Genomic DNA, 27490 nt, shown 5'->3' on the forward strand with positions numbered 1-27490 from the left:
AAATAAGAGAAAAATGATGTCCTCGTTCTTTAAATCCAGCCCTATTTATGGGGTCACACTTGTTTCTTAAAATCAGCTAAACTTAACCAACATTTGAAAAGACAGTTTACTTCCACTCTAGACCAGCAGAAGCATTCATCTTATTTCCAAAGTACAACTGGCCAAATTCCACCATAAAACTGTTGTCACCTTCACAGAGTCAAGCTGCACTTGAGGTTTTTAAAAATCCTTGTTGATGAAGATTTGCCTAGTGAGGGTCTCCATGCTGCCCACCCCCTTCCGCCCCGGCACCCACATTCACCTCTGGAAGTCCGCGCCACTGCCAATGGCCGCTCTGAAGCGCCAGTGGCCTTCCAAGCACAGGCTGCCCACAGGCTGAAGCCGATTCACATACGAAACCAAGCCAGGCACGGATCAGCTGCTGACCGTACCATCTGCATATGTACAAAGAGCAAACGTGGGGGTGGAGGGTGCCTTCCCCAAGGTAGACACACCAGAAGGCATCCAGAGCACCATGTTGCTACTCGAAGATAACTTCTGTACACTAGACTGACCAATGTTGTCCCTTATTACACCAGCACACCAGATCAGGAACAGAGGCTCTCTTTACCATACCTCCAACAGGAAGCGAGACTGAGCAAAACATTTATAGAGGACAAGGCTTAGAAAAATTACTGCCAGACAGCATGACCGGAATTTCTGCCCAGCGTTATCGACTTCCCTTTAATACCAAGTGGTAAGAACCCCACTGCAATCCTCTATCATCCTTGGTTAATGCCTCTCGGTTCCAGTAAACTAAGTGCCAATAAGAGTTTAAATTCCAAAAGAAGTGATCGTAGAGAGTATGATGATTTTTTTTTGGTCAAGTGTATTTTTAAACCAAAGATCTGTGGCATGTTCAGTGGAGTAATAACTGACAAAATAAACACAGAATGCAGAAAAAGAAAAACCACCCCCATCCTTCCCAATATTTAACTTCCAAAGATTTCAAAAGTCTTTGCCATTCTTTGCTAGAACTCTTGATCTTCTATTAGCTTCCTGGGTTGCCTTCCTGACTTACTGGATCAAGGCCTATAAAACACAGTAACAGGGCATTCTGCCATGTTTTTCTCAGGCAATAGCTAGCTGTAAATACCCCACACATCAGAAAAGAAGGTGAATAATCTTTGCTTCTGAAGAAACAGAATGCTTAACACCTTTAAATTTGATATTAAACTAAGAAACGTTTACTTTTTAAAACTGTTACTAAAATACTCTTTAGACCCACACAGAACTTTGGAAGTAAACTGAAAGGAAAAAAAAAAAAAAAGGTTAACAACCAAACAACCAATCCCATACATAATTCCATTTCTTTCTATTTATGACACAGTATTTGGCTTCAACCTTAGTGAGGCCTATTCAAGTGGACAAAAAAGCCCAGAGTCGAAGGAGGTCTTTCTATTCCTGCAAGAGGTACAGAGAACTAAAACACCATTCTCTCAAGAAATCATAAGGGTAGCTACCATCTCTAGAGTACAGTTCAGAGTCCAGAATCTCCCAGCCTCAATCTCTGATCCCAACTGTGCCGTTCTGACCCAGCTTGCAAATTACAGCTCCTGTGTAGTGTCAAGGCCCAATCGTGGCTCTTCGCTAGCTGCAAACACCACAGGGTTAAATAGCCTTAATTCAAGGAAGCAAAAAGAGATCATAAGTTCAAAAGCAGCACAGCAGAAATCCTTAAACCTTTCCATCAGTATAAGAGCCCAAAATAAACTTTAAGACACTATCCAAAGAGGTCTTGGTAAATGCACTTTATTAAAGAAAAAGATTACAGCCCCTCTGAGTTTTGACTTTTCTTATGTAAATGACAATGGTTTTAAGGTTAATTCACTAATATATATATATATATTCATATATGGATATATATATATTCTTATATATACACACATTAAGAATGACTAAGAAGTGGATATAAAAGTGACAAAGAAAGACGGAGATAGTGAAAAGATAAAGAAATCCACTATTTGACTTCATGGAGACTCAGTTGCTATTTGACATAGTTCTACAATCTGATACCAAATTTTTAGCACCCTAGGAAAAACTGTCATTTCACAGAAGCTCACAGGAGGCTGGCTCTACTATTTTTTCTTTTTAGCACAATTGAAAGTTATTTTCACTCATTAAAACTGTCACCTACATGAGGTACACCCAGCTACCAAGGTCAATGAAAACTACAGAAAAAGAACCAATGAATTCTTTCAGGTCTAGCCTTATCTACTTCAGAATGATTGATGACATGATGCCCTCTTCACTTTGTGGCAGGGCTTAACACAGACAGACCTGCCCGTCTCACTGTTAACTTCAATGCTCCCAGTCTGAATCCACAGTGGTCTGTCAGACACTGTAAGGGAGCAGCAGGACTCGTCACTGTCTGATGTAATAGCTGCCATTTGTTGAGACCTATGGTAGAAAAAACCAAGTTAACAAAAGTAGAGCAGTCATTTGAGTTCTTTTAAATCCATTTACAAAAAAAAATTTTTAAAAATAAGACCAAAATGCAATTGAAATTTCATGCTGAAGATATTCCAGATAACTTGCTGACTTCACAGGAAGTGAAGCTTGGGTTACTAAAGAGAACAGACTTGAGGTGTGTGCACACACCAGCACTGGCCAGGAGAGGGCACTCTCTGGCACAAGTCAGTTCATCAGCAAAACACCTTGGGGGGTCCACACTAAGATGCTAACTCCCACATGATGTTCCAGCTAAAAAATTCCTTCTAGCCAACCACTGAGCTAGGGTTGAAGTGGTCCTGATCTTCTCAATACATGGCGACGGCTGAAGTTGTCATCCTTGTCCATGTCAATCACTTCATCAATAAGCTCAAAGACCCTATTCTTGCAGAATGACCAGAAAATATCTGAATCCTTGTCTGCTTTGCAAATACTCAGGGCCTGACCTTCCTGTGTGAGACAGTACCTGCTTGCAATAAGCTTGACAAGATAAGCTTTCTCACTTGGGCTTTCAGAACAGAGACTTCAAATACAAAGAATAATTTGTTTGTCGCCTTACTCCCTACTCCCTTATTTTAAGTAAAAACAATTCACATCAGGGTAGTCAACTCTGGGATCACTGATTTAGAGGATTTGTAGTCCTTATAATGAAATAATTATTTTTAGAATACTAAGGTACATCAAAAACAGTAACATATAATTGTAACTTTTTTAAAAGGCTTTTCTGACGTTGAGAAAGAAATCTCATACACGTGATCTATAAAAATAATTACTTCTGAATTTTAACTCCGAACAATTTTCTTAAATCAGATTTAATGAGGTTATTCATCCTTTTGTTCATGGGAAAACTTAAATATACCACGTAAGTATATCTTACATATTTAAATAGACTATTAACTGTAACCCAGCAGCAATCACAGAAGGAAAAAAAGTAATCTGAGTGCATGAAACAATTTAACTTCAAACCTCTCCCTCCATAAGTAAAACTTGCTAGGTTTCAACGATCATTCTAAATCTCTTTGGGGGGATGGGGGGGCCTGGGTGGCTCAATCGGTTAAGCAGCTGCCTTCAGCTCAGGCAATGATCCCAAAGTCCTGGAATCAAGTTCCACATCAGGCTCCCTCTGCCTCTCCCTCTGCCCAACTAGTGCTCGCTTGCTCTCTCTCTCGCTCTTAAGTGAATAAAATCTTTTAAAACAAATAGATCTTTTAAAAAAAGGAAGAAAGTCGTGCTCTTAGAGCAAAATTCAGCATTAAAAACTAAAGAGGAGTTCAGATTATAAGATTACCGACATGTACCTGTTATCTTGCCAAACACTCTTTTAAGTTTTCCCTCAATACAATGTAGTATCATGCAACTTGTTCTCATTCTGGTTTTCTAGCCCTCATGCTATTTTTCTAACCACTTACTCTAATAAGGTTTCAATAGTTCTTCCCAGCCTACCAAGACGCCCCTCCCTGCTGGATTCCTTGATAAAAACTAAACTGGGGGTGGCAATAATATGCTTGTAATCAACAGCATCTAAAAATGAGCAATGGGTAAAGAGGACTACCTTATAGAAAATATGGCCACAATGCACAAAGATCAAGGCCTTAGAATGTGTATTTCCCTTCTAACATGTGAAAACAATCTACTCAATCATACCAGTAGCAATAAACAATAAAAAGGAATGTTCAACTTAATATCCATTTTTTTTGCCACTTGGCAAAACAACACTAAAAACACCAGGATCCCAAGGGAATACAGCATTTGTACCAATCAGCTAATTTATGCAACTTAAAGACTGACAGGCATAGCTGTGTGCTTCTGATCCCTTTGTAAAGCTCTCCTAAGAGGACCTCCACTCCACTGAGCACCACCAGTGCAGATACATCTCCTGCCTCTGAAAGGATGTGGGATGAGCCAGGCAGAATTCTGGGATGGCAACTCATCATTAGTATTTAACGGTCTAAACCAGTTACTCTTCCTCATTCATTCACAGGCAGACATCATTTCTCCTTTGTCAGGCCCTGTGCTTGGCATAAGGAAGAATAGAAACAGTAGAGGAATAGATTGGAGTTTATGCATTACATAAACAAATGAGGCAAGAGCTGAAATAGGAGGTGAATATAGTTCTCCCTTCACTATAATCCCCATGACCTCCACAAATGCCAGAGAAAGTTAATGCATTCTTCTAGATATTTATGAACAATCTTACTACAATTATTGTAATCTCAGATAAGAATACATTATAACGCTTTTCATTCATAAGGAGTATATGCTGCACAAAGATAAAAGCTACCAGGATGAAATTCCTATGCCACACACAGAAAGTGGTGGTTGTGGCAACAGTAGCAAGTTATTTCTCTAGGTCTTATGCTAGGCATATACTGCTTTAAATATTTAAGTTCTCACAATTACCTTACAAGCTACTATTATTTTCCCCATATCACAGAGGATGACATTGAAGTAACCCAAGATCACACAGCTAGCTTGTAAGACACAGATCCAAATCTTCCCTTGAATCTAGGAAGAAATCTGGCTCAAGACCCTGTCCTGTACTTTCAACCATGTACCTAAAAAGTGAGAAAGAATGATTCTTTGCTCAAGGCGCCTGGCTGGCTCAGTTGATGGAGCATGCGACTCTTGATCTCAGGGCTGTGTGTTTTGAGCCCCACATTGGGTGTAGATTGCTTAAAAACAAAATCTTAAAAAAAAAAAAAAAAGATTCTTTGTTCAATAAAAGCCTAGTTTGGAGTACTTGCTGGTCACTGGCAAGTTATATACTCCTAAGTATCCATTTCTGCATTTTACACTCAACAAGAGAACCTTGACATTCCTCCAAAAACATTCTCCCCAGGCAAGCAAAAAACTTTGTTTTACTAGGGAAAAATTATATCCCTTCTAGGCTCTTTCAGTAGCTTTTTTTTTTTTTTTTTTTTTTTAAAGAATTGGGGTGCCTGGGTGGCTCAATGAGCCCTCAGCTCAGGTCATGATCCCAGGGTCCTGGGATCTAGTCCCGAGTCGGGCTCTCTGCTCAGCGGGGAGCCTGCTTTCCCCCCTCTCTCTGCCTGCCTCTCTGCCTACTTGTGATCTCTGTCAAATAAATAAATAAATAAATCTTTAAAAAAACAACAACAACAAGAATGTATTTGACAGGGGTGCCTGGATGGCTCAGAGGGTTAAGCCTCTGCCTTCCGCTCAGGTCTTGATCTCGGGGTCTTGGTATCGAGTCCCGCATCAGGCTCTCTGCTCAGCAGGGAAGCCTGCTTCCTCCTCTCTCTCTGCCTGACTCTCTGCCTACTTGTGATCTCTGTCAAATAAATAAATAAAATCTTTAAAAAAAAATATATATATATATATATTTGACACAGGGAGAGAGTACAAACGGGGGAGGTGGGGGGGGCAGTAGATGGTGGCCGAGAAGCAGGTTCCCTGCTGAGCAGGCTGCCTGAGGCAGGGCTCAATTCCAGGACCCTGAGATTATGACCTGAGCCAAGGCAGACACAACTGACTGAGCCATCCAGGCACCCTCTTTTTCAGAAAGTAACTTTTAAGTGAACCTTTGCTGGAGAGAACTAATGAGGGACACTGCAAGTTAAAGTTATCTTACACATTTCTTTTTAAAATGCTTTGCTAAAATTTGACACACATTATAAGTTTGTAGTTTAAATGAAAAGGGGAAAAGTGTGATAGTAACAGCTTTAGCTGTGGCATATGTGGTTTTCCTTCTAGATAAAGGCCCTAGGGTAGAAAAAATTGAGCTTTAAATTATAATTTCTGATTAAGACTTAGATTTCTAAGTCAATAGTAAGAAGCTGTTACATTTTTATGATATAGGGAAGATTCCATATTTAAAATATGGCTGTGTTTTCATTTTTAATGAGGCCTTACAGAACTATCAGGAATTTGAAGAACATTTTAATTCACATTTAAACCAAGTTTTAAGGGGCGCCTGGGTAGCTCAGTCAGCTAAACTTCTGCCTTCAGCTCAGGTCATGATCTCAGGTTCCTGGGATGGAGTCCCACATTGGTCTCCCTGCTCAAGGGGAAGCCTGTTCCTCCCTCTGCCTGCCACTCCCCCTGCTTGTGCTCTGACAAATAAACACATAAATCTTTTTAAAAAATAAATAAATAAACCAAGTTAAGACCAGGTATTTTTTAACTTCTCTTTTTCAACATCTAAGTTTTAAGAAACTGCTGCACAAATAAAAGTGTCCAAAAGGAGAAGACCCATAAGTTAGACAACAAGGTATTATAAGCCATCTAACTTATTCAGTGGAAAAATGAGAATCTGACTCAGAAACTCAGCATTCTGATAAGTCCTTATAATTTTTGAGTCCATGTTTCTTTTCCTATACACCTCCCACAACCAAACTTTATTTGTGCTAGAATATATCTACAAGAAAATTCAGGTTAAGCAATTACTTTTTTTCCCCAGAGATTAGATGCATTAAAATTTAACATGATCCATCCCAAGATGGACTTAAAGACATGATATAAAAATAACTTAAGGTATGTGCCTGGGTGGCACAGTCAGTCAAGCTTCTGACTTGGTTTCAGCTCAGGTTGTAATCTCAGGCTCATGAGATCAAGCCCCAAGTTGGGCTCTGTGCTCAGCATGGAGTCTGCTTGAGATTCTCTTTTCTCTCCCTCTGCCCTTCACACTCGTGCTCTAAGTTTTAAAATAAAAAAAGAAAATTTAGGGATGCCTGGGTGCCTCAGTCAGTCAGGCGTTGGCCTTTGGTTCAGGTCATGGTTTCAGGTCCTGGGCTCAAGCTCTGAGTCAGCTTCTCTCTCTGTGTAATCTCTCAAATAAATAAAATCTTTTTTAAAAAAACCAATTTAGCATTTCCTACCAGAGTGTCATCTAAAGATAATCTTAGAATTTTATATCAAGGAATATTTGTTTTCTGTTAACTATACTGACATTAAAAGTGAAAAAAGTGAGAAACAATACACAAATTTGAAAATACGGCAAAAAAAAAAAATACACAAGTGTAGTAAGTTCTGGAAGCTAATTCATTCCATTACTAAAGTAATTTAAGTGGTTTCCGTGTTCATAAAGCTGCCCAAAACAATTGTTTTTGTTACTGGGAGGGGATGGTTTTAACTTAAAATCCACTCATAAGAGACTTTAATTGGCAAATATAATCACACTAACTCACCTAAAAATTTTACCAAGAGGCAGTTGAAGCAGTTACAGTTCTTAAAAATGGGGTGCCATGGGGCACCTGGGTGGCTCAGTCTGTTAAGTGTCTGCCCTCAACTCAGGAGGTCATGATTTCAGGGTCTTGGGATCAAGGCCCACATTGAGCTCCCTGCTCAGCAGGGACTCTGCTTCTCCCTCTCCCTCTGCCTGTCACTCTGCCTACTTCTGCCCTCTCTGCGAAGTAAATAAAAAATCTTTAAAAAAAAAAAAAAAAAAGAAAAAGAAAAAGAAAAGAAAGAAAGAAAGAAAATGGGGTGCCATTAGCATTGCATAGGACTGCAAGCTGATTATAAAGGAATCCTGGAAGCCAGGCAGCCCAGGTGCATGTTCCAATCACAGTGCTTCACCAAGAAAAACACTCCTGTGACTTCACTTCCAAATACCTTCTAGAACAATATCAGTCCAAATTTATTTTTTTAATTTTTTAAAAATATTTTATTTATTTATTTGACAGAGATCACAAGTAGGCAGAAACTCAGGCAGAGAGAGAGAGGAAGGGAAGCAGGCTCCCCGCTGAGCAGAGAGCCCGATGCTGGGCTCAATCCCAGGACCCTGGGATCATGACCTGAGCGAAAGGCAGAGGCTTAACCACTGAGCCACCCAGGCACCCCATCAGCCCAAATTTAAAAGATTTCTATCAAAAGCCAAATTACAGACAGAAGGATGATGACAGGTGCATAACATGTCAATGTACTTAATGACACAGAACAGTACACTTTGTAAAAAAAGGTTGAAATAGTTAAATTGTATATTAGGTGCTCTTAACACTTCTTAAAATACAAAAAAAATTAGTGTTCTATTAATATGACAGGAAGAAATTTCCACCTAAAGTCACAAGGAAAGGAAAAAAAAAAATCCTTGAGTCTATAAATATTAAGTCTCTTGAGCAAAGATTAAACAAAGAGTTGAGCTGTCTCTCTGATCTTAGTGTCAACTATCCATTGTAGAGCCACCACAACATCCTAGCAAACTGAAAATACAGAAAGTATCTATACCACTAGGACTTTAAACTTTCTATTCCTTTATTCAAAAGAGCACAAGAGCATATTAACTGCTAAAGCTTTTTTTTTTTTTTTTTTTTTTTTTTTTTTACGATTTTTATTTATTTGACAGGGAGAGAGCACAGGCAGGCAGGGGAAGAGAAGATCAGCAGCCTCCCCACTGAGCAGGGAGCCCGACATGGGGCCTGATCCCAGGACCCGGAATCCTGACCTGAGCTGAAGGCAGACGCTTAAACCAACTGAGCCACCCAGGCACCCCAAAAGGTTTCAGTTTTAATTCTACATAGTCTGTGCAGTGAAGGCATACTGTGAGTATATGCAAACTGTAGATACAGAATATGAAGAGCCTATTAACTCAGAACCAAGTAACAGTAACTGATTCAGCTTCACTGTTTTTTCTCCTGGCCATTGGCATGGCACCATCCTCTTCTTTTCTGAACTGCCTATATCAGGCATTTCAATGAGAGATGGTCTTAACAGCCACTGTGCTAATACAGTGTCAAGGCAAACGCTAAATATGCCCCAACTTAGAAATAAGGTCTTCAATCTCTCTGGCAAATTCCCTATTGGAGGCCTTCATTGGGCCCAAATCAAAACAATATCCTGAATCAAAACATCTGATCAACTTTTCTAGACTGTCAGTCCCTTCTCTGCTAGGAGTACTAAACAAAAATAAACTGATAACACAGAAAAATTCACAATTTACAAGGAAAAAACCTAATTTTAGATCCAAATTATAGATTTAAGGTACAGGCATACCTTGTTTTACTGCGCTTCACTTTACTATGCTTCGCAGATATTGGCCCCCCCCCCCTTTTTAAAACAAATTGAAGGTTCAAAGCTTCAGTGGTGGAAGTAACTGCAGATGTGGTAGAAACAGCGAGAGAACTAGAATGGGAAGTGGAGCCCGGAGATGGGACTGAATTGTTGCACTCTCATGAGAAAACTTTTAATAGAGGAGGAGCGGCTTCTTACGGATGAGCAAAAAAGTATTTCTTGAGATGGAATCTACTCCTGATGAAGATGCTGTGAAGATTGTTGAAACAATTTAGATTTAGAAAGTTATATCACCTTAGTTGATAAAAAGCAACGGCAGAGTTTGAGAGGACTGACACCAGTTTTGAAAGAAGTTCCTCTGTGGGTAAATGCCATCTAACAACACCGCATGCCAAAGAAACAAACTGTTCATGAAAGGCAGAGTCAATCGATGCCAGCAAACTTCACCACCATCTTATTTTAAGAAACTGCACAGCCACCCCAAACCTCAGCAAAAACTACCCGGATCCATCAGCAGCCATCAACATCAAGACAAGACTCTCCATACCAGGAAAAGATTACCACCCACTGAAAGCTCAGATGGTTAGGATTTTTTAGCAGTAAAGTTTTTTTTTTTTTTTTAAATAAGGTATATATGTCATTTTTTAGACCCAATGCTACTGCACAGAGACTGCAATATAACTTTTACATGCACTGGGAAACCAAAACATTCAGGACTCCCTTTACTGTGGTGGTCTGGAACCAAACCCACGAGATCTCAGGTATGCCTGTATTTCCAATACCTAATTCAATTCTAGGTAAAGGAATCCTGTATGTAGGTGAAGGAATGCAAATGTGTATCTTTCCTTCAACATAACCAATAAAAAATACAACCTGCTCAAAACAAAGGTGCAAGTCAGTATTTTGTATTAAACACTCAGAGGCACTAAGATACACATTTGATTTTAGTGCACTTTCATACTGCCTGAAGTCTGTCTTCATATCTATATTCTTGTCTATTCTACTTAGTACTAATTTCAAATTACTGTTTATAGAATTTCCCATCAAAACCACATTGGATATAGCATGTCATGCAAATGGGCTCCAGACTATGAATTTTACACTCTCCACCTCACTGACCTCTTTTATGTCTAGTTCCACATCTAAAATGAGTCAAAGATATCCCTTTCAAATGAACAGTCAGCATTCTATTCAAAAGATTCTGGGAAACTAAGAGAAAAATACTGATGCTTTAAATTTCTGAGCAATTCTAGAAATAAAGACCACTTTGGCTGTTACAGCTCTTATTTTCACTTGGTTTCTCCCCTTGCTAATCTTTTTTTTTTTTTTTCCTTTTAGATCACTGGATATTTGGCCTAAGCCTAGTTTTCTCTCTACAAAAGGATAAAAACATATTTGGTTATCGCCAAAGAATAAATGCCTCCTTTCACCACTTTAAAGGAAAATAGCTACAACTAGCCAATTCAACTCTATCTCCTCCATCTGCAATAAATACTGGATAAATTTAGCTGCTTAAGAAATTTCTATTTGGCATTATGTAGAGAAGTTCGATCACTATGTAGTATATCTGAAATTAGTATCATGTGTCAACTATACTCAAAATTTTTTTAATTTCCATTTTAATAAAACACTAATATGTGGCTATTGGATTAGTGTTTAGAATATGTGTATTTTAAGATTAAGAAATTCTTTGAAATTTTTCCTTACTGAAACATCAGATGAAATATGCCAGACAGTTTAAAATGGAGGGATCATTTGGCTCATTTAATTAGAGATCATGCACATTTATGATTATGCTTCAAACTTTCCCTTAGTGATATGGACTATATAAAATTGAATGTTATTTTTGTATTCAACAATCATGACTTGATCCCCATGCCCAACCCCACCCCAACCAGGGCTTCCAAAACAAATGAAATTTGGTTTATGCCACCAGAGCACATTTGCCAAAGCACTTATTAGCGATATCCACTGTCAAACCCACTATGTTAAGATAAAACTCACCTGGATCGTTACATGAAGGCTTGGAGTTACATTATTTTAAGTGACTTTTTGCTCCGCCTTGCTTAAATCTTTCTAAACCTTAGATTCAAACTCAGAAATATCTGAACAAGTTCATTAATCTGAAAAAATACTCAATCTTTTAAGATACTTCCTTAAAACCCCTCAGTCACACCATGAACATCTTTCAACCTGTTATAATCAAAAGAATTTTAAAAATAGTATAGTTGTTTCTGTTTGCAGGAAAGAATATGTTCTACTCAAGTGAAAGACATTGTTTTTTTCAATTGTGTGTTTAGTTATAATCAAAAAGCATTGACTGAGTTCCCCAGAAGAAATTCTACTTGCTTTTGCAGAAATCAGTACATAAATCATAAAAGCCTGTTAACTTTAAGTAGACAGATTATGGGATTTAATCTCCATTAATCTGTTCATTTAATTCCATAGGTAACTAAGACATTTCAAATTGGATTACTTAGAATTACAACAGAAAGTTGCTCTCTTTAAAATTTTCAAGTTTCCAAAGTGTCAAACTGATATTCTATCAAAATTCAAAAGGTAAAACACAAAAAAATATGAAAACAACTTGAAAAATCTTGGGATAAACTTGCCTTCACGGGCAATCAGATATATTTTTCACTAACAATAAAAAGCTAAAAATGGAAAATAAGTCAAATCTGAGGGACAGATGGACCATGTAGAAAAACAGTGATAGAAGTTACTAGCCCCAAAAGCAAGGATACCTGAGGCAGACCAGGCAAGAGACTGGTTTTAACTACCCAAATATAAAACAAGAGCCATGTGATTAAGTATCAAGGCTAAACATGACGAAAATTAAACCCACACATTTATGAGAAATTGGCGGGAGGATCGTCTCAAATTTAGAAGCATATCAGACCTCTACACTGTAAAACCTCATTTTCAGAATATATGGATTAATCACTTACTTGAATTTTATCTATGGTCAGGTAATATATTCTCTGATAGGACAAATAGGAAAATAAAGGTTTTTTTTTCATCTCCTCTATAAAACTATTACAAAGAGTAACTTTCTACCATCTTGAAATTTTTCAAAGCTTTTTGAGAAACACACACAAATAATTTGGATTTAGTCGATTTTATTTACAGCTTTTTTTTTTTTTTTTACATTTCAAAGCATTACACAATTACATTTTCTCATTTTCTGACCTGCAAACAGATACCTTAAATGAAATATTTTTTTTTAAATTATCAAATTAGGTACATCCAAAATGCAACAATTACACATATGACAATTCACAAAGTGTAATTTACCAGGACGTATCCTAAGAATTTAGGAACAGCCAGTCAGGAGAAATCTGACCAAATTTAGCAATCAATTATTTACATATCCAAAGACAAACCTACCTAAACTCCCAAACCAGAAATTTGAAAGTTTTTGTTAAATCCCCATTAAACAAGAGTTTAAACCTTGTCAGCCTTAAAAGTCTTAACCCCAAAGACTGGGCTATTTCCACAGTCAGCAACTGAATAGCAAGCATCTCAGTTTGTCAAACACCTAGGTATCAAACTCTGGCGCCATTGTGCACATAGAAAGGCTAAGTATTCATTAATTAAAAAACAAGTAGTCATTAAATAGCCACACTATTCCCCACCCCCAGCCCCCAACCCAGCTCATCAGCCCTTACTGCAATCCCAAATACGCAACCTGTGTCACACAGTGACAGGCTCTATGTTATATATATGTATGTATGCATATATACACATATATGTACATGTGCATATATATAAATACACACACATACACAGTACTAGGTACAAATGGCCATTAACAGTCCCTGCAAAAATTCATTTTCAGTTGAGGCTATGGCTCCTATGCCTTGGGATGGTTTGACTTCAAAACTGAAAAATACTGCTAAAATCTCACTTCCTTAAGACAAAATTTGACTGCTTGTTCTTTAAGCTTCTCAGTCTATTAAAAATGGCTATTAAGGGAAGTATAAAAAAAAGCAGCCAACTGAGTACAATTCCTCTCTCCGATCAGGCCAAGCTATTTTGTAGAAGTTACTCCTGACTAGACTAGAAAATCTGTGGCGCCTTCCAATGGTTCTTGCCTACCTTACTGTCCATGTTCACGTTTCAAACTGTGTCAACAGAGCCCGCACTTCAGGGGTCAGCTGCTTGGCAGCCTTAGCCGCCTCTGTGATAGCCTTGCGATACAGGCCCTTTCTCTTCTTATTAAAGCGTGACTGGAAGTTTTCTAAAAAGGGGGAGAGTTGCGAAAGAGCAAGAAAAGAGGTTGTTGGAGACCCAAACCAGGAAATACGGGCCTCCTGTCGGACTAAAAGGCCGTTATCTTTCCGGCTCACAGTTATAGTAAGAATACGGGCTGGCCACCAAGGGAAGCCATAGATCTTGGCCCAAACAATGTCCCCTACACATATGGTCCTGCCATCTGGTGTGACGCATTTAGAGACGTTTTTGGAAAAGACTTTCATTTTCAAGGAATTACTGAGCTTTTTCTCTTCCTTTGAAGAGGAGGAAGTGGAGGAGGTGGAAGGTGCATGCATACTGCCTGGAGGAAAATCAAAGCTTTCAGAAGAACTACACTCAGAGTTGGAGGATTTCAAATCATCTGTGCTATCAATGCTACACACGGAAGCACTGGAAGAGTCAGATTTCTTTTGATTTAGGGTCATGTAAACAGAGAGATTGCTTTTGCTGCCCTTTTTGCCCAGTGTCTGTGGTTCATCCTGCTCACCAGGCACAAGCACTTCATTTGTGTCCTGAACCTCACTGCTGGCCTCTTCAGGGCCTTTTGAGGGACTCTGATTTTCTGAAGGGGCCTCACCTGCTGAGCGGGTAGAGGTGCAGCGAGACTGGGGCTTGGGTGCCATCTTGCCACTCCGCATTTTCTCAAGTCCCGTCTTCAAAGAAGAGTCATTTTCTTCATTCCTGTACCTTTGTGGTTTTAAACGAACCCGGGGTGGAAGGGAACCTGAGCTAGGACTCTGATAGCGACGTGTGAAATGGACTTTTGAATGTGCATTTTTGGATGTAGAGGTTTCACTTTGCTTCTTTTGTGCCTTTTCTTTGGCAATTTTCAACACTTCCCGAGCTTTTGCATGATCCATGTTCTTACTCTGGAGCACTTTTTTAGTACTTAACTGAGCTTTTGATGTATTTGCCTGAGCAGAAACTTTGACTACTCTGCCTCTGCTGTGAGCAATATTGGAAACCTTCACCACAGCATTTCTTTTCTGGCTTTCATTTTGGTTTTTCCCATCCACTTTATGGTCAGTTTTCAGTTTTTTGTTCACAGTAGTTACACTTTCGTTTCTCCGTTTTTTATCTTCGTATTTAGAAGAGTCACTTGCACTACTACCTTTTCTAATTTCCTTTTTCTCTGCAACAACACTGGTTTTACACTTGTCACACAGGACTTGCCTGGGTCGCAGTTTAATAGCATTCATTATTGAAGTAGGTTCTTCCCTGTACATTTTTCGTTTGGGTCGCTTAATTTTCCGAGGCGGTGGCTGAGGTATTGACTGGTTATAGGTGTCCCTGATAAACAAAGGGGGAGGGTAAGGTGCTCCTTCATGGAAGAGAGGCGGTGGTTTGGAAGTCCACAGGCTTTCAGCCAAGCCTGGCTCGGGAGGCGAGATGGGAGAAGGGTCATCGGGAACAGCACCATTCACTTCACGCTTGACTTCTGTCCCTTCTTGGAATGTATTACTTTGGAGCTGCATGGCTTCAGGTTTCTCCTTATATTCCCTTTTGGGAAACACTGTCACAGGGATCCCATGGGGCCCAAACCTTGGAAAGAAATCAAAGAAAAAAAGAAGCCATTAACTCAAGGTCTATGATTTAATTTCTTAAATTGAAACAATACTCAGTGTTTGTACATATGACCTTTCCCGAACTCTTATTTCATACTAAAGAATAAAAACATAAAAATAAAAACCTACTGACCACTTCCCCACCAAAATCCAAAAGCCCCTCATTTTTTATTGGTCCTACATTTTAGGTATAAACAGATTACAAATTTAAGTATGAAATCAAATGACCATTCTAAGCAGCGCCAGAAGAGCTGATATTATTTAAAACAGACCTTTCAGTCTTAGATCAAAAGGCGTTCTATCAGACAGTTTAACATTTTATATCATTTGATACTACATTTGCTGGACTTTGGACAAGTCCAGTAAATTTAACTCTAAATATGCAACATACATAACTCCCTCTGGTTCTAAGAGCTTTCAAAAGCTTCACAAAACAAATTTAGCCTTAACTACCCAAAAACACTGAATCAATAAAATCCCATCTCAACTTCACTTAATCACTAAAGATCCAAAGACCAGCTACCAGCTGCTCCCTAACTCTTTCATCTACCTCCTTCCCCGCAAAACCACAAAAATGTGAAAAATTCAGATGCCCAAATTACCACATGAGCAGACAGGTACAGAGCTGTGGCTAACTTTTTAAAAAATGTATCACACATTAAGAAATATTTTCATATTTTAATCAAGTAATATTTATGTATGTATACATGCACACATATATACATATACACACAGACTTAAGCTGAAGTTTCACTAAATGTTTAACCTTATATTATGTGATATATGATATTTTTTCCCTAGTACTATTTCATTTATTTTAATGCTAGCCAGACTCATTACATGGATTTTAAAACTGGTCCAGACCCAGTTTGCAAAGCACTAATATAGAAGACAAACCTTCACAATTCTCAGTTTTTGATAAAACAAGAGTCAACTTAACCTTGTTTATCATGTAGACTTAGAAATCACTGTGATTTAATCCTCCTAGGTTAACCATCTTAAAGCTAAAATGCTACACTGATTCCTTCACATTAAAATAAAATCACACTACCAAATAATTTCATCATGTGCATGTTAACATGTTAACTTTAAGCACTGTCTGATGCTGTCTGAATAGCAGTGAACACAATTCTCTATCTCAATCCTTTAAGGCAGCAAGGATTGGCTTCAGGTTGTCAGAACTCCTAAGATGCAATGTTCTTGCACGTCTTTTTCTAATAAATGAGTCTTAGGTTCTCGTTCTCTGGCATATGTCCTTATGTCCCTCAAAAGGCTCAGCATATCTTTGTTGGGAAGAAATCTTCACATTAAGTTTTAAGGCTATAAACACACCTAAACTCAGACGGGGATGTAGTAAGAGCCAACACCACCAGTTCTGTTTCTCATATCTATGTTTATTCTTTCTCTTAAGTCATCTGTTAGTTTGGTGACCACAAACCAACAGCTTGTAAGAAAATACATATAAGCCACAAAGGAAGAGAAAAACTTTTTACCTGGGGTGAGACAGACTTGAGTATGGGCTAGTCCACAAAGGATACCCTCTTCTCTACATCAGATCTGCAAAGTGGCTTTCTATTCTAGCATAGGTCTGGTACTTACATGTTTGCTTCCTATTTACCTGCAGGGCATTTTGAGCATTTAGCCTTTTCTCGTATGAACAAGAGAGGTGAGATTTTTGGATTTTCACATACAGGTCCATTAAACAACATAACTTATCTGAGGTGAGACCACTACTGATACTAGCAATCAAATTTCTAACTCTTAAGAAGCTATTATTTTGCCCCACTGCACTTTCACATGGGGCAAAATAAAAAAATTTAAAATTTAAAATTTAAAAAAATTTATTCACAGCTGAATACAAAATGCCCATCCTCTTATTAGGCATTAGGCGTAACTAAAACTATAATCCCCCTAATGTCGGAGGTAAAGTTTCACACCTGTTCTTACCGACTTTGTATCCATGGTGTTACTAAATGTCTCTAGATGCAGATTTTTGTTGCGTAAAATGGGCTAACGCTACTTTTTCCTACCATAAAGGATTCGACTAAGGGTTAACAGGAAAATGCCAGCCATTTTCTTTTTTTTTTTTTTTTTAAAGATTTATTTATTTATTTGACAGAGAACACAAGTAGACAGAAGCAGGCAGAGAGAGAGGAAGAGAAGCAGGCCCCCTGCTGAGCAGAGAGCCTGATGCGGGACTCGATCCCAGGACCCTGAGATCATGACCTGAGCCGAAGGCAGCTGCTTAACCCACTGAGCCACCCAGGCACCCGCCAGCCATTTTCTTGACTAAAATTTACTTCATTTAATTAATCTAATCTTACTTTTTTGTAAATTTTTAAAAAAGATTTAATTTATTTAATAAGAGAGTGAACGAGCTTGCAAAAGTAGGCAGGGAGGCAAGGTGTGAGAGAGGGAAAAAGCAGGCTCCCTGCTGGGGGGTGGGGCCTCTTGATCCCAGGACCCTGGAGCCAAAGGCAGAATCTTAACCAACTGAGCCACCTATGAGCCCCATTTGATCTTATTTTAAACTTATTTACTAGACTTCAGGATCATTTCTCTATCTTAATTAATAGCCTCAAAAAGAGGATGAGCTAGCCAATTATTTTAGAACTTTGTACCAAATAATCTGTGGAATCTATTATGCTCTCCCTCGGGAGTTTAATAAAAACATTAATTTCACTTCTGGGGTTTGTTCCTTGCCTTTCTCTCTAAAGCATATAAAACACAAACATTAAACATTTTTAAGTAACATAGCAAGGCACTTCATTGTGTCCTAGTAAGACACCAAAAAGGGGGTGGGGAGGAAGCCAAGCTAGTAACTGTGGGTGGTTTATATTTGGCAAAAGTAGAAAAATATTTTTCTACTTTTCTAAAATGTTAACAATAAAACTTTCTCAGAGGAACGGAAAGATTAAATCACCTTAAGAAGAAAAGGGACATCAATGTACTACTCCATCTTAGTAATCATGCTGTCTTCCTAACATCAACAACACTTAGTATTATGATGGTGTTTTCAAACTAATGGTGAGACGTTCTGCGAAATCAATTTCCAGGTTCACATCTATGATTTAAAAATTAAAAATCAGGGCGCCTGGGGTCGCTCAGGTCATGATGCTGGAGTCCCAGGATTGAGTCCCACATCGGGCTCCCAGCTCCACGGGGAGTCTGCTTCTCTGATCTTCTCGCTCATACTCTCTCTCACTGTCTCTCTCTCAAATAAATAAATAAAATATATTTTTTAAAAAATTAAAAATCAGGGGCACCTGGGTGGCTCAGTGGGTTAAAGCCTCTGCCTTCAGCTCAGGTCATGATCTCAGGGTTCTGGGATCGAGCCCCGCATCGGGCTCTCTGCTCAAGTGGGGAGCCTGCTTCCTCCTCTCTCTCTCTCTCTCTGCCTACTTATGATCTCTGTCAAATAAATAAATAAATATTTAAAAATAAATAAATAAAATTAAAAATCAGAATCTATTTATATGTAACTGCAATGAAACTGTTTCATATATGCATGTATATACACACATCCATATATAAAATACATTTGTAACTATGCTCAAAATTTTGAAAACCATCAATTTATGAAACTGTAACCTTAGTAAGAATATAAAGTAGCAACAAAACTACACCCTCTCTGGGCACCTGGCTAATCCAGTTAGTAGACCATGTGACTGATCTCAGAATGGTGAGTTCAAGCCCCACACTGGGCATGAAGCCTATGTATAAAAAAACAAAACCTATGTTCTCTTAAAAAAAAAATCTCATTCTCAAGTGTGTTCTCTAAAAATCTGCAACACTCTATGGGGTTTGAAAATGAAGATTCCTAAGGGCTGCCCCAAGACTGAATAATAAGACCCTTCCCTGGTTGGAATGCAGACTTAAATTTTTAGCAAGCATTTTTGCTTTAGGTTTTCCTAAGGTGAAGGTGAAGGTATTTATGTCTCATGTGAATGCTCACCAAAGGGCACCTCAACAGAGGAGGATTTCAATCATTCCAGAGGTGAAAGGCTGACTAGTCCCCCACTTGCTTGAGCTTTAGGAGAACTTTTCATAAACTCTGTAAGACTTGAGCAGTAAGGTGCAATAGCATCTGTCCTCTTTGCTCCACCCCTTCTACATGCAACACGAAGGTATTTATTATCAGTGACTCATCCTAACCCTTACCTATTTTCAGTATTCTTTAACTACTATCCAAATATTCTACAAGAAAAATATTCAGGTATTATGACTTAATTAAAAATAATGTCTGGGGAACCTGGCTGGCTCAGGCAGTGGAGGATGTGACTTGATCTCCGCATTGTGAGCTTGAGCCCCATAATGGGTAAAAAGTTTTCATAAAAATAAAATCTTTTGGGGAGCCTGGGTAGCTGTCCGTTAAGCATCTGACTCTAGGGTTTCAGCTCAAGTCGTTATCTCATGGTTGTGGGACTGAGCCTGATTCCATGTTGGTCTCCCCACTCAACAGGAGTTTGCTTGAGATTCTCTCTCCCTCTGCCTCTGCCCCTCCCCACCCCAACTTGGCTTGCTCATGAGCTCGCTCTCAAAATTTAAAAACCAAAACAATGAATTGATTTTTTTAAAGACCCTTTAAAAAATAAAAATAAATATGGGCACCTGGGTGGCTCAGTGGGTTGAGCCTCTGCCTTCAGCTCAGGTCATGATCTCAGGGTCCTGGGATCAAGCCCCACATCGGGCTCCCTGCTCAAGGGGGAGCCTGTTTCCCCCTCTCTCTCTGCCTGCTCTCTTCCTACTTGTGATCTCTCTGTCAAATAAATAAATTTTTTAAATCTTAAAAAAAAAAAAAAAAGATAATACCTTCTGAGGAAAACCAGGTGAAGTGTACCAGAGATCTCTGGTACAAAGTCCTGTGAATCTATAAAATAAAGTTTTAAAACTAGCTACCTTAACTGAGGACTGGTGATAGCCAAAATTTTGAGGAGGAAGAATACTGGGGCTTAACAGCCATTTTGTGCAAGGCAAGAGAAAGAGAGAAAGGATCCTCACCTAATATAAAGGTGAAACAAATGTAATATAGAGTATTTAATAAGCTAGAATTCCAAAAGTGACATAATTATAGTAAGGATAACAATATTTTCTAGTATTTAGGTTCCACTTAGGTCTGAATTTTATTGATGATTCTAGATTTGACTAAGTTAAGCTTTTATTCACCCACTAATAAAATTATGGTTATTTGCTTAAGATTTCTAGCATTACCAATTATTCCTATACCTAAATAGGTAACACTACTTGGAGTGAAAACTATTATCAAAATTCCATTTCCACAGGAATACTTCAAACAAAACAAAAAATGTTTACCAACAACTCTTACCTCTTATGCTGAAAGTTTTTTCTAATGCTGATATATTTAAAAAAAAAAAGAAAAAAAAAATGGTGATGTATTGTTTACCAGCATTCACTTCACAGCAACCTCAATCACCTTATCTCTGACCTAGGATTATAATCCTTTCCTTCCTGTTTACAATAGTTTAATAGTGCACAACTGATTTTCACTTTCTTCTTTCAAATTCTGGTTGCCAAATTCCAACTGTAAGAGGAAATTCTTGTAAAAATATTTTACAGTAAAAAATATACAAAAAACTAAGGCATTGTATTTTAGGCAAGCAAACGGGTCCTGAAGAATTTGACACCCCAAAAATTCCAGAGGGTTAGTTGCGACAGCCCCATTGACGAGACTTCCCTCCAATAAACAAAAAACAAAAAGAAAGCTTTCCTTCCCAAAATTATGTTCTCTTGAAGAATCTACAGTAAGCAAAATTTAAATGCAATTAACCACATGAAAAATAATAATCCAGATTCATTTCAATTCAAGCAGTTGTTTCAGAAATAACTTCTGCCTTAAATTAACAACAGGTTAAATCTAAAGGAGGGAAAACTGTAAAGCAAACTTATTTTGGTTCACATGCCATCTCTGGAGATTGGTTATTATGTCAAAACTTAATCTCAGGACAAGTGAAATTAATAAGCTGCAAACAGAAAATTTTACATAAATAAGAGTGTATATCTAAGCCCCCCAAAATTAAAAATTCAGGCCAGTATACACACTTCTGGGCATTTATAATCAAAAACACATTCTCCAAGAGATATTTGCACACCCATGTTCACAGCAGCATTTTTCACAATACCTAAAAAGTGGAAACCAAGCCACCCATCAACAGATAAATGGATAAATAAAATGTGGTTATGTACATACAATGAAATATTACTCTGCCTTAAAATGGAAATCCTGTCACGTTACACATGGATGAACCTTGAGAACATTATGCTAAGTGCAGTAAGCCAGAAACAAAAAGGGACTGTATGCTTCCACTTATATAACATAACTGAAGTAGTCAAAATCAAAGAAGAATTTGGTGGTTGTCAGGGACTAGGATAAAGGGGAAATGGAGATTTCTTTAATGGGTCTAGAGTTTTAGTTTTACAAGATTAAGAAGTTCTGGAGATCTGTTTCACAATGTGAATGTACTTAACACTAGTTACTGAACTATACACTTAAAAATGCTTAAGATGGGGGGTGCCCTGGGGCACCTGGTTGGCTCAGCTGGTTAAGTGGTCTGTCTTTGGCTAGGGTCATGATCCTGGAATCCCAAGGCTGAGCCCCTTGCTGGGCTCTGCACTCTGCGGGGAGCCTGCTTCTCCCTCTGCCCCTTCCCACTCATGCTCTCTTTCTCTCTCAAATAAACAAATAAAAAATTAAAAAAAAAAAAAAAAATGGGGGAGTGCCTGGGTGGTGCAGTTGGTTAAGCAGCCCACTCTTGATGTCAGCACAGCTCATGATCTCTGGGTCCCACGATGGAGCCCTACATCAGGCTCCAAAGCTCAGCAGAGTCTGCTTAAGTTTCTCTCCCACTGCCCCTTCCCCTGCATGCCCTCTGTCTTTAAAATAAATAAATCTTTTAAAAAATGGTTAAGATGGGAGGAGTGCTTCCTGGATGGCTCAGTCAGTTAAGCATCCAACTACTGATCTGTGCTCAGCAGGGTATCGGCTAGAGATTCTCTGTCCCACACCCCACCTCTCCCTGTGGTCTCTCTCTAAAGTAAGTCTTTTTTAAAAAATGGTTAAGATGACACATGTAGGTGTTTTTTTACATTTTTTTTTAACATTTCAATTGTGTATCTACCTAACATAGAGGGGAAAGTCTGATGATAAGCAGTTTATTTTCATGATAGTAAAGGAATGATTAGTACAAGGGATATAACAGTAACTACACTGAGGAGAAACAGGACAACAATGTGACCTGAAGGAGAATCTAAGTGAACATCAGCAATGAGAGTAGATGTGGAACCCCGAGAATACTGCATCACCTGTATAACCTGATCCTCTGATGAGCAATTATCAGAGACCTAAACTGAGGAACAATCCCTATTCCATATATTCTATGGCAACCGAATGCAATACATGATCATTTACTGGAGGAGAAAAAACTTTAAAGGACATTATTGGAAAAACTAACAAATAATGAAATACGGGCCGCAAATTAGGTAAAAGTATTGTTTCTTGCACTTAAAAACTATACTGATCTTAAGAAATAGATGCACAAGTATTAAGGGGTAAAAGAGAATGCTGTATGCAACCCACTCTCAAAATAGCTCAAGAAAAAAATACATTGAAAGAACAATAAAGCAAACATGACAAAATGCTAAAAATTAGTGAATTTAGATAAAGCTTATTTTATTACAGGGTGCCTGGGTGGCTCAGTCAGTTAAGCATCCGCCTTGGATCAGGTCAAGATTCCAGGGTTCAGGGATCAAGCCTCACATCAGGCTCCCTGCTCAGCCGGGAGTCTGCTTCTGCCTCTCCCTGCCACTCTGCCTACTTGTGCTTTCTCTATCAAATAAATAAACTATTTTAAAAAATAATAATAAAGCTTATTAAGAGTTCTCTGCTGTATGAAATTTCAAAATAAAGAGGTTTTCAGTATTCGTTTTGTGGGGGATTTTTTTTTTTTTTTGGTTTTCAATTCGTTTTTAAAAAATATAATCTTAAATTTAGTTCACTTCAACTCCACCAAAACATTTTAAGCAAAAAATGTTTATAAAAAAGAAAATTTGGGGGCACCTGGCTGACTCAATGAGTAGAGCACAGGCTTCAATTTCAGGGTCATGAGTTCAAGCCCCACATTGGGTGTGAAGCCTACTTAAAATAAGAAATTGAAAAAAAAAATTGTTCTACTTCAGCAGAAATGCCAGCAAACACACCTCAAGTACCACTAGGTACAAAATCTATATTCAGACAACTATGTTAATTATTCAGAGGATATAAAACTAAGTCCCAGCCCTAGAAGCCAACTTAATAAGCAAGACCAAAAAATGTAACACTTGTTGCCAAAAGAGACTACAGACTTTAGAGGGAAAGGAATCACTGTGGATTAGTGATCAGGCAAAGAGCTTCTCAAGAAAGAACCACACCTAGAAGGGCACAGGTAGATTTACGGAAAAAGCAAAACAGGGAGTGGGAAAGGGTGGTTCCACAATTCTGAATGCTAATAACCATCTTTGTGGTTTAAAAATGTAGTTTAATAAAGTGAAACACTTGAGTAGGTGTGGTAAAAACCAGCTGATGACCAGATGCATTAGGAATCACCAGTCAGTAACCTGATTCCCCCTTCCAGGAGGCAGGTAAGAATTCAGAGGCTTAAAAAAGCAATGAAATAAAGATCATCCATCTGGCAGAAAGAGAAGGCATGTTGGAGAGGGTGTTTGTTAGGAGGGAGGGAACTGCTTAATAAGGGTTTATGCAAAGTGTGGTGAATGGAAAACACTACTCTCTTAAAAGGAGACCAATGAAGGCTTCTGATTATACAATGATGGAACTAAATGTGTCTCATCACTTTGTTAAAAACAAGCTCAGCTATGCTAGCCTGGTCCTATCATTTAGTAAGTGCAAAGAAAAGCAGAAAATTATCTTCCTTTTGCAAACTTTGAAATGTGTCATTCTCAAAGGTGAGCCCTTGTCAATGTTTTAAAAGCATATGGGAAGGGCGCCTGGGTGGTTCAGTGGGTTAAGCCACTGCCTTCAGCTCAGGTCATGATCTCAGGGTCCTGGGATCGAGTCCCGCGTCGGGCTCTCTGCTCAGCAGGGAGCCTGCTTCCCTCTCTCTCTCTCTCTCTGCCTACCTCTCCATCTACTTGTGATTTCTCTCTGTCAGATAAATAAATAAAATCTTTAAAAAAATAAAAATAAAAATAAATAAAAAAAAATAAAAGCATATGGGAAGCAGAGACACTCTAACTACTAAATTTCTCTGAGACTAACTTTTTCTTTAGGACAAAGCCCGTAACTTCCTCACAAGCCATCTGCCCCAAGGGGTTAGTGGGTAGAAGATTAAGAAACATTCTGTACCATACATTATGCAAGCATCTCCTAGTTATCTCATTCCCCAGTAAAATATAAACGTTATCCTTCTTTATTAAAAGGGTAAAGTTATACCTCACAGATATTACCTAAAGCTTCCACAAATCATTTCAAGGTGCTTTAAAGATAGATTATTCTGCAACGCAACAGGACTTAGGTTGAGTGGCCAGTCAAACAAATGATATTAATTAATTCTGCCACTTAGGAGCTACTTCTTCAAAGTCTTAAAGATTTTTATAATTTAGAGTTCCCAAGTGCCTGTGAGTGGGGGAGGAGCAAAGGGGAAAAGAGAGGCAGAGATTCTGAAGCAGACTTTGCCCTGGGGTGCAGCTTGATCTTTGGACCCTGAGAGCAAGACCTAAGCTGAAACCCAAGATTCAGTGCTTAATAGACTGAGCTACCCAGGTGCCCCTGTTGATACATATTCTTAATTAATGTAGATGACAATTCTTTCAAGATTTTAAAAATCTTTAAAGAAAAAAAAATGCATAATTGCTCATCTTAGGGCCCAGTACACAGTAAGTAGGCACAATATATGGTAATTATCGAAGTTAAAGTGTATTCAATTTTATTAACTGTGACTATGGATGATGTTTTTAATTAAAAACTCCCAAGCACTGTAAGAGCAATTTGTAGGAACTATGGGTACCCAAATGTGCAAGAAGATAGGGAGGATAACTTTATCAAGATAAAAACAAAATATGTGGGGCGCCAGGGTGACTCAATGGGTTAAGCCTCTGCCTTCTGCTCAGGTCATGATCTCAGGGTCCTGGGATCAAGCCCTGCATCAGCAGGGAGCCTGCTTCCCTCTCTCCGCTTGCCTGTCTGCCTGCTTGTGATCTCTGACAAATAAATAAAAAATCTTATAAAAAAAAAAGCACCAATTCTGACCCAAAATACCAGGAAATATCTTTTAAAAGTAACTGATGAGTGGATGCCTGGGTGGCTCAGTCAGTTAAGCAGCTGCCTATGGCTCAGGTCACGATCCCACAGTCCTGGATCAAGTCCCACATTGGGCTCCTTGCTCATGGGGAGCCTGATCTGCCTGCCCCCTCCCACAGCTTCTGCAGCCTCTGTCGCTCTGTCTCTCTCTCTGACAAATGAATAAATAAAATCTTAAAAAAAAAAAAAAAAGGAACTGATGGGGGAGTGAGGCTGCATAAAAGTTTTTAAATAACATCTTTTTAACCATAAAAATTTACTCCATCTTTTTAGTCTATCCAATCCTCTTTTATAACATCATGAATAGCTTTTGGGGAGGGCAAGGGGTTAAACACTAATAATTTAGAGTTTAAGCTCCCCATCATGTACGTTCAAACAGTCCTCTAAAATTTTACCTGGATAACTAGGTTTGGAAATTAAAAAGTGGAGACAACTATAGATAGAGACAACATTTATACTTAGTCTTTTGAAAAGTATAATAATAACATCTGTATGGTATTCAAATTATTATTCCTTACTAGTAAATTCTTTTTAAAAAATAACCATCCAATAAATTGTAATTGCCACAACATGGCAAAATATTTTTAAGAGCAGACAAATCTTGACCTCACTTTTGTATATCACTTAGAGAAATATAGTTGACATTTTCCTAAGAAAATGAACACTGATATAAAAAGATCTAATTATTAATATAAACAACTCATCAGTTTGCAAATTCTTCAACAGAATTCCCTTGGTCCTGGCTCCAAGATACCAAAAAGCAGTTTCACATTTTCTAGGTTTCCATTATTAATTCTAAGTACTTTTAATATTTCTTTTATATTATGTTTAATGGAACCCACCACACAGGCCTAAATGACTTCTCAACAGACTAACTTTTTAAAGAAAATTTATTCAAATTATTTCTCTATTCCTATTTTACCAAAAACAGTATGTTCAACAACTTAGTTTTAATCTTTAAAATTATTTTCCAACTCAGCCACCTAGCACTTAACAAATGCTGATCTTGTGCTCAGCAAGCTTCAAATCTGACATTTTGTGATTCCTTTCTCAACCAATGGACTCCACTGTTGCCAGAGCCAGGCCAACCAAGGCAAAACATACCAAAACCATGTAAGAATTAGAAAGCCCATTTCCGGGACACCTGGGTGGCTCAGTTGGTTGGACGACTGCCTTCGGCTCGGGTCATGATCCTAGAGTCCCGGGATCGAGTCCCACATCGGGCTCTCAGCTCCACGGGGAGTCTGCTTCTCTCTCTGACCTTCTCCTTGCTCATGCTCTGTCTCACTTTCTCTCTCTCAAATAAATAAATATTTAAAAAAAAAAGAAACCCCATTTCCGGGCACCTGGGTGGCTCAGTGGGTTGGGCCGCTGCCTTCGGCTCAGGTCATGGTCTCAGGGTCCTGGGATCGAGTCCTCTCTCTCTCTCTGCCTGCCTCTCTGTCTACTTGTGATCTCTGTCAAGTAAACAAATAAAATCTAAAAAAAAAAAAAAAAAGAAACCCCATTTCCAAAAATGCTCAAAGTGTTCACTAAATTAAACTGAAGGGCAATCATATTTTTTTAACTTGTTTTTTTTGTTGTTCTTTTTTCTTTTTTCTTTTTTTTATACAAACCCTTGTGTAGGGGGCTGACTTTCAATAGATCGCAGCAAGGGAGCTGCTCTGCTACATACGAAACCCACCAGGTTCCCCACGAACGTGCGTTGCGTGACGGGCCAGGGGGCGGCCAAAGGGCAATCATATTTTAAAAGCAAGCAGCTATTGCCTGGTTGAGAGAGGAACAAAGACTTCTATCATTTCTACCTACCAAGGTAACACTCCATCAAAATCATAAGCTAAATGGTAATGGTAAAAATAATGAAGTATATTAGAACAGGATTGTTTTCAAATCATATGAC

The 27490-nt window shown here is 38.5% G+C and overlaps 1 protein-coding gene across 10 annotated transcripts in view; it reads right to left on the reverse strand.

The window, feature by feature from the left end:
* PWWP2A (PWWP domain containing 2A) overlaps nucleotides 1-27490 on the reverse strand; it is a 50921-nt gene that overhangs the window by 15384 nt on the left and 8047 nt on the right. For 3 of the 10 annotated variants that reach the window (XR_009407414.1, XM_059417283.1, XM_059417285.1), the window contains exon 2: nucleotides 14291-15255. Coding sequence is in view for 9 of the 10 variants with exons in the window: in XM_059417283.1 (XP_059273266.1) it covers nucleotides 14291-15255 (965 nt within the window). In the remaining variant the exon portion in view is untranslated. Of the gene's footprint in view, nucleotides 1-1502; nucleotides 1660-2319; nucleotides 2440-13113; nucleotides 15256-27490 lie in introns of those variants that run through there. The other 7 variants (XM_059417280.1, XM_059417284.1, XM_059417279.1 and 4 more) reach the window with 6 other exon arrangements.

This window comes from Mustela nigripes, chromosome 12, assembly GCF_022355385.1.
Source record: "Mustela nigripes isolate SB6536 chromosome 12, MUSNIG.SB6536, whole genome shotgun sequence".
Taxonomy (NCBI): domain Eukaryota; kingdom Metazoa; phylum Chordata; class Mammalia; order Carnivora; family Mustelidae; genus Mustela; species Mustela nigripes.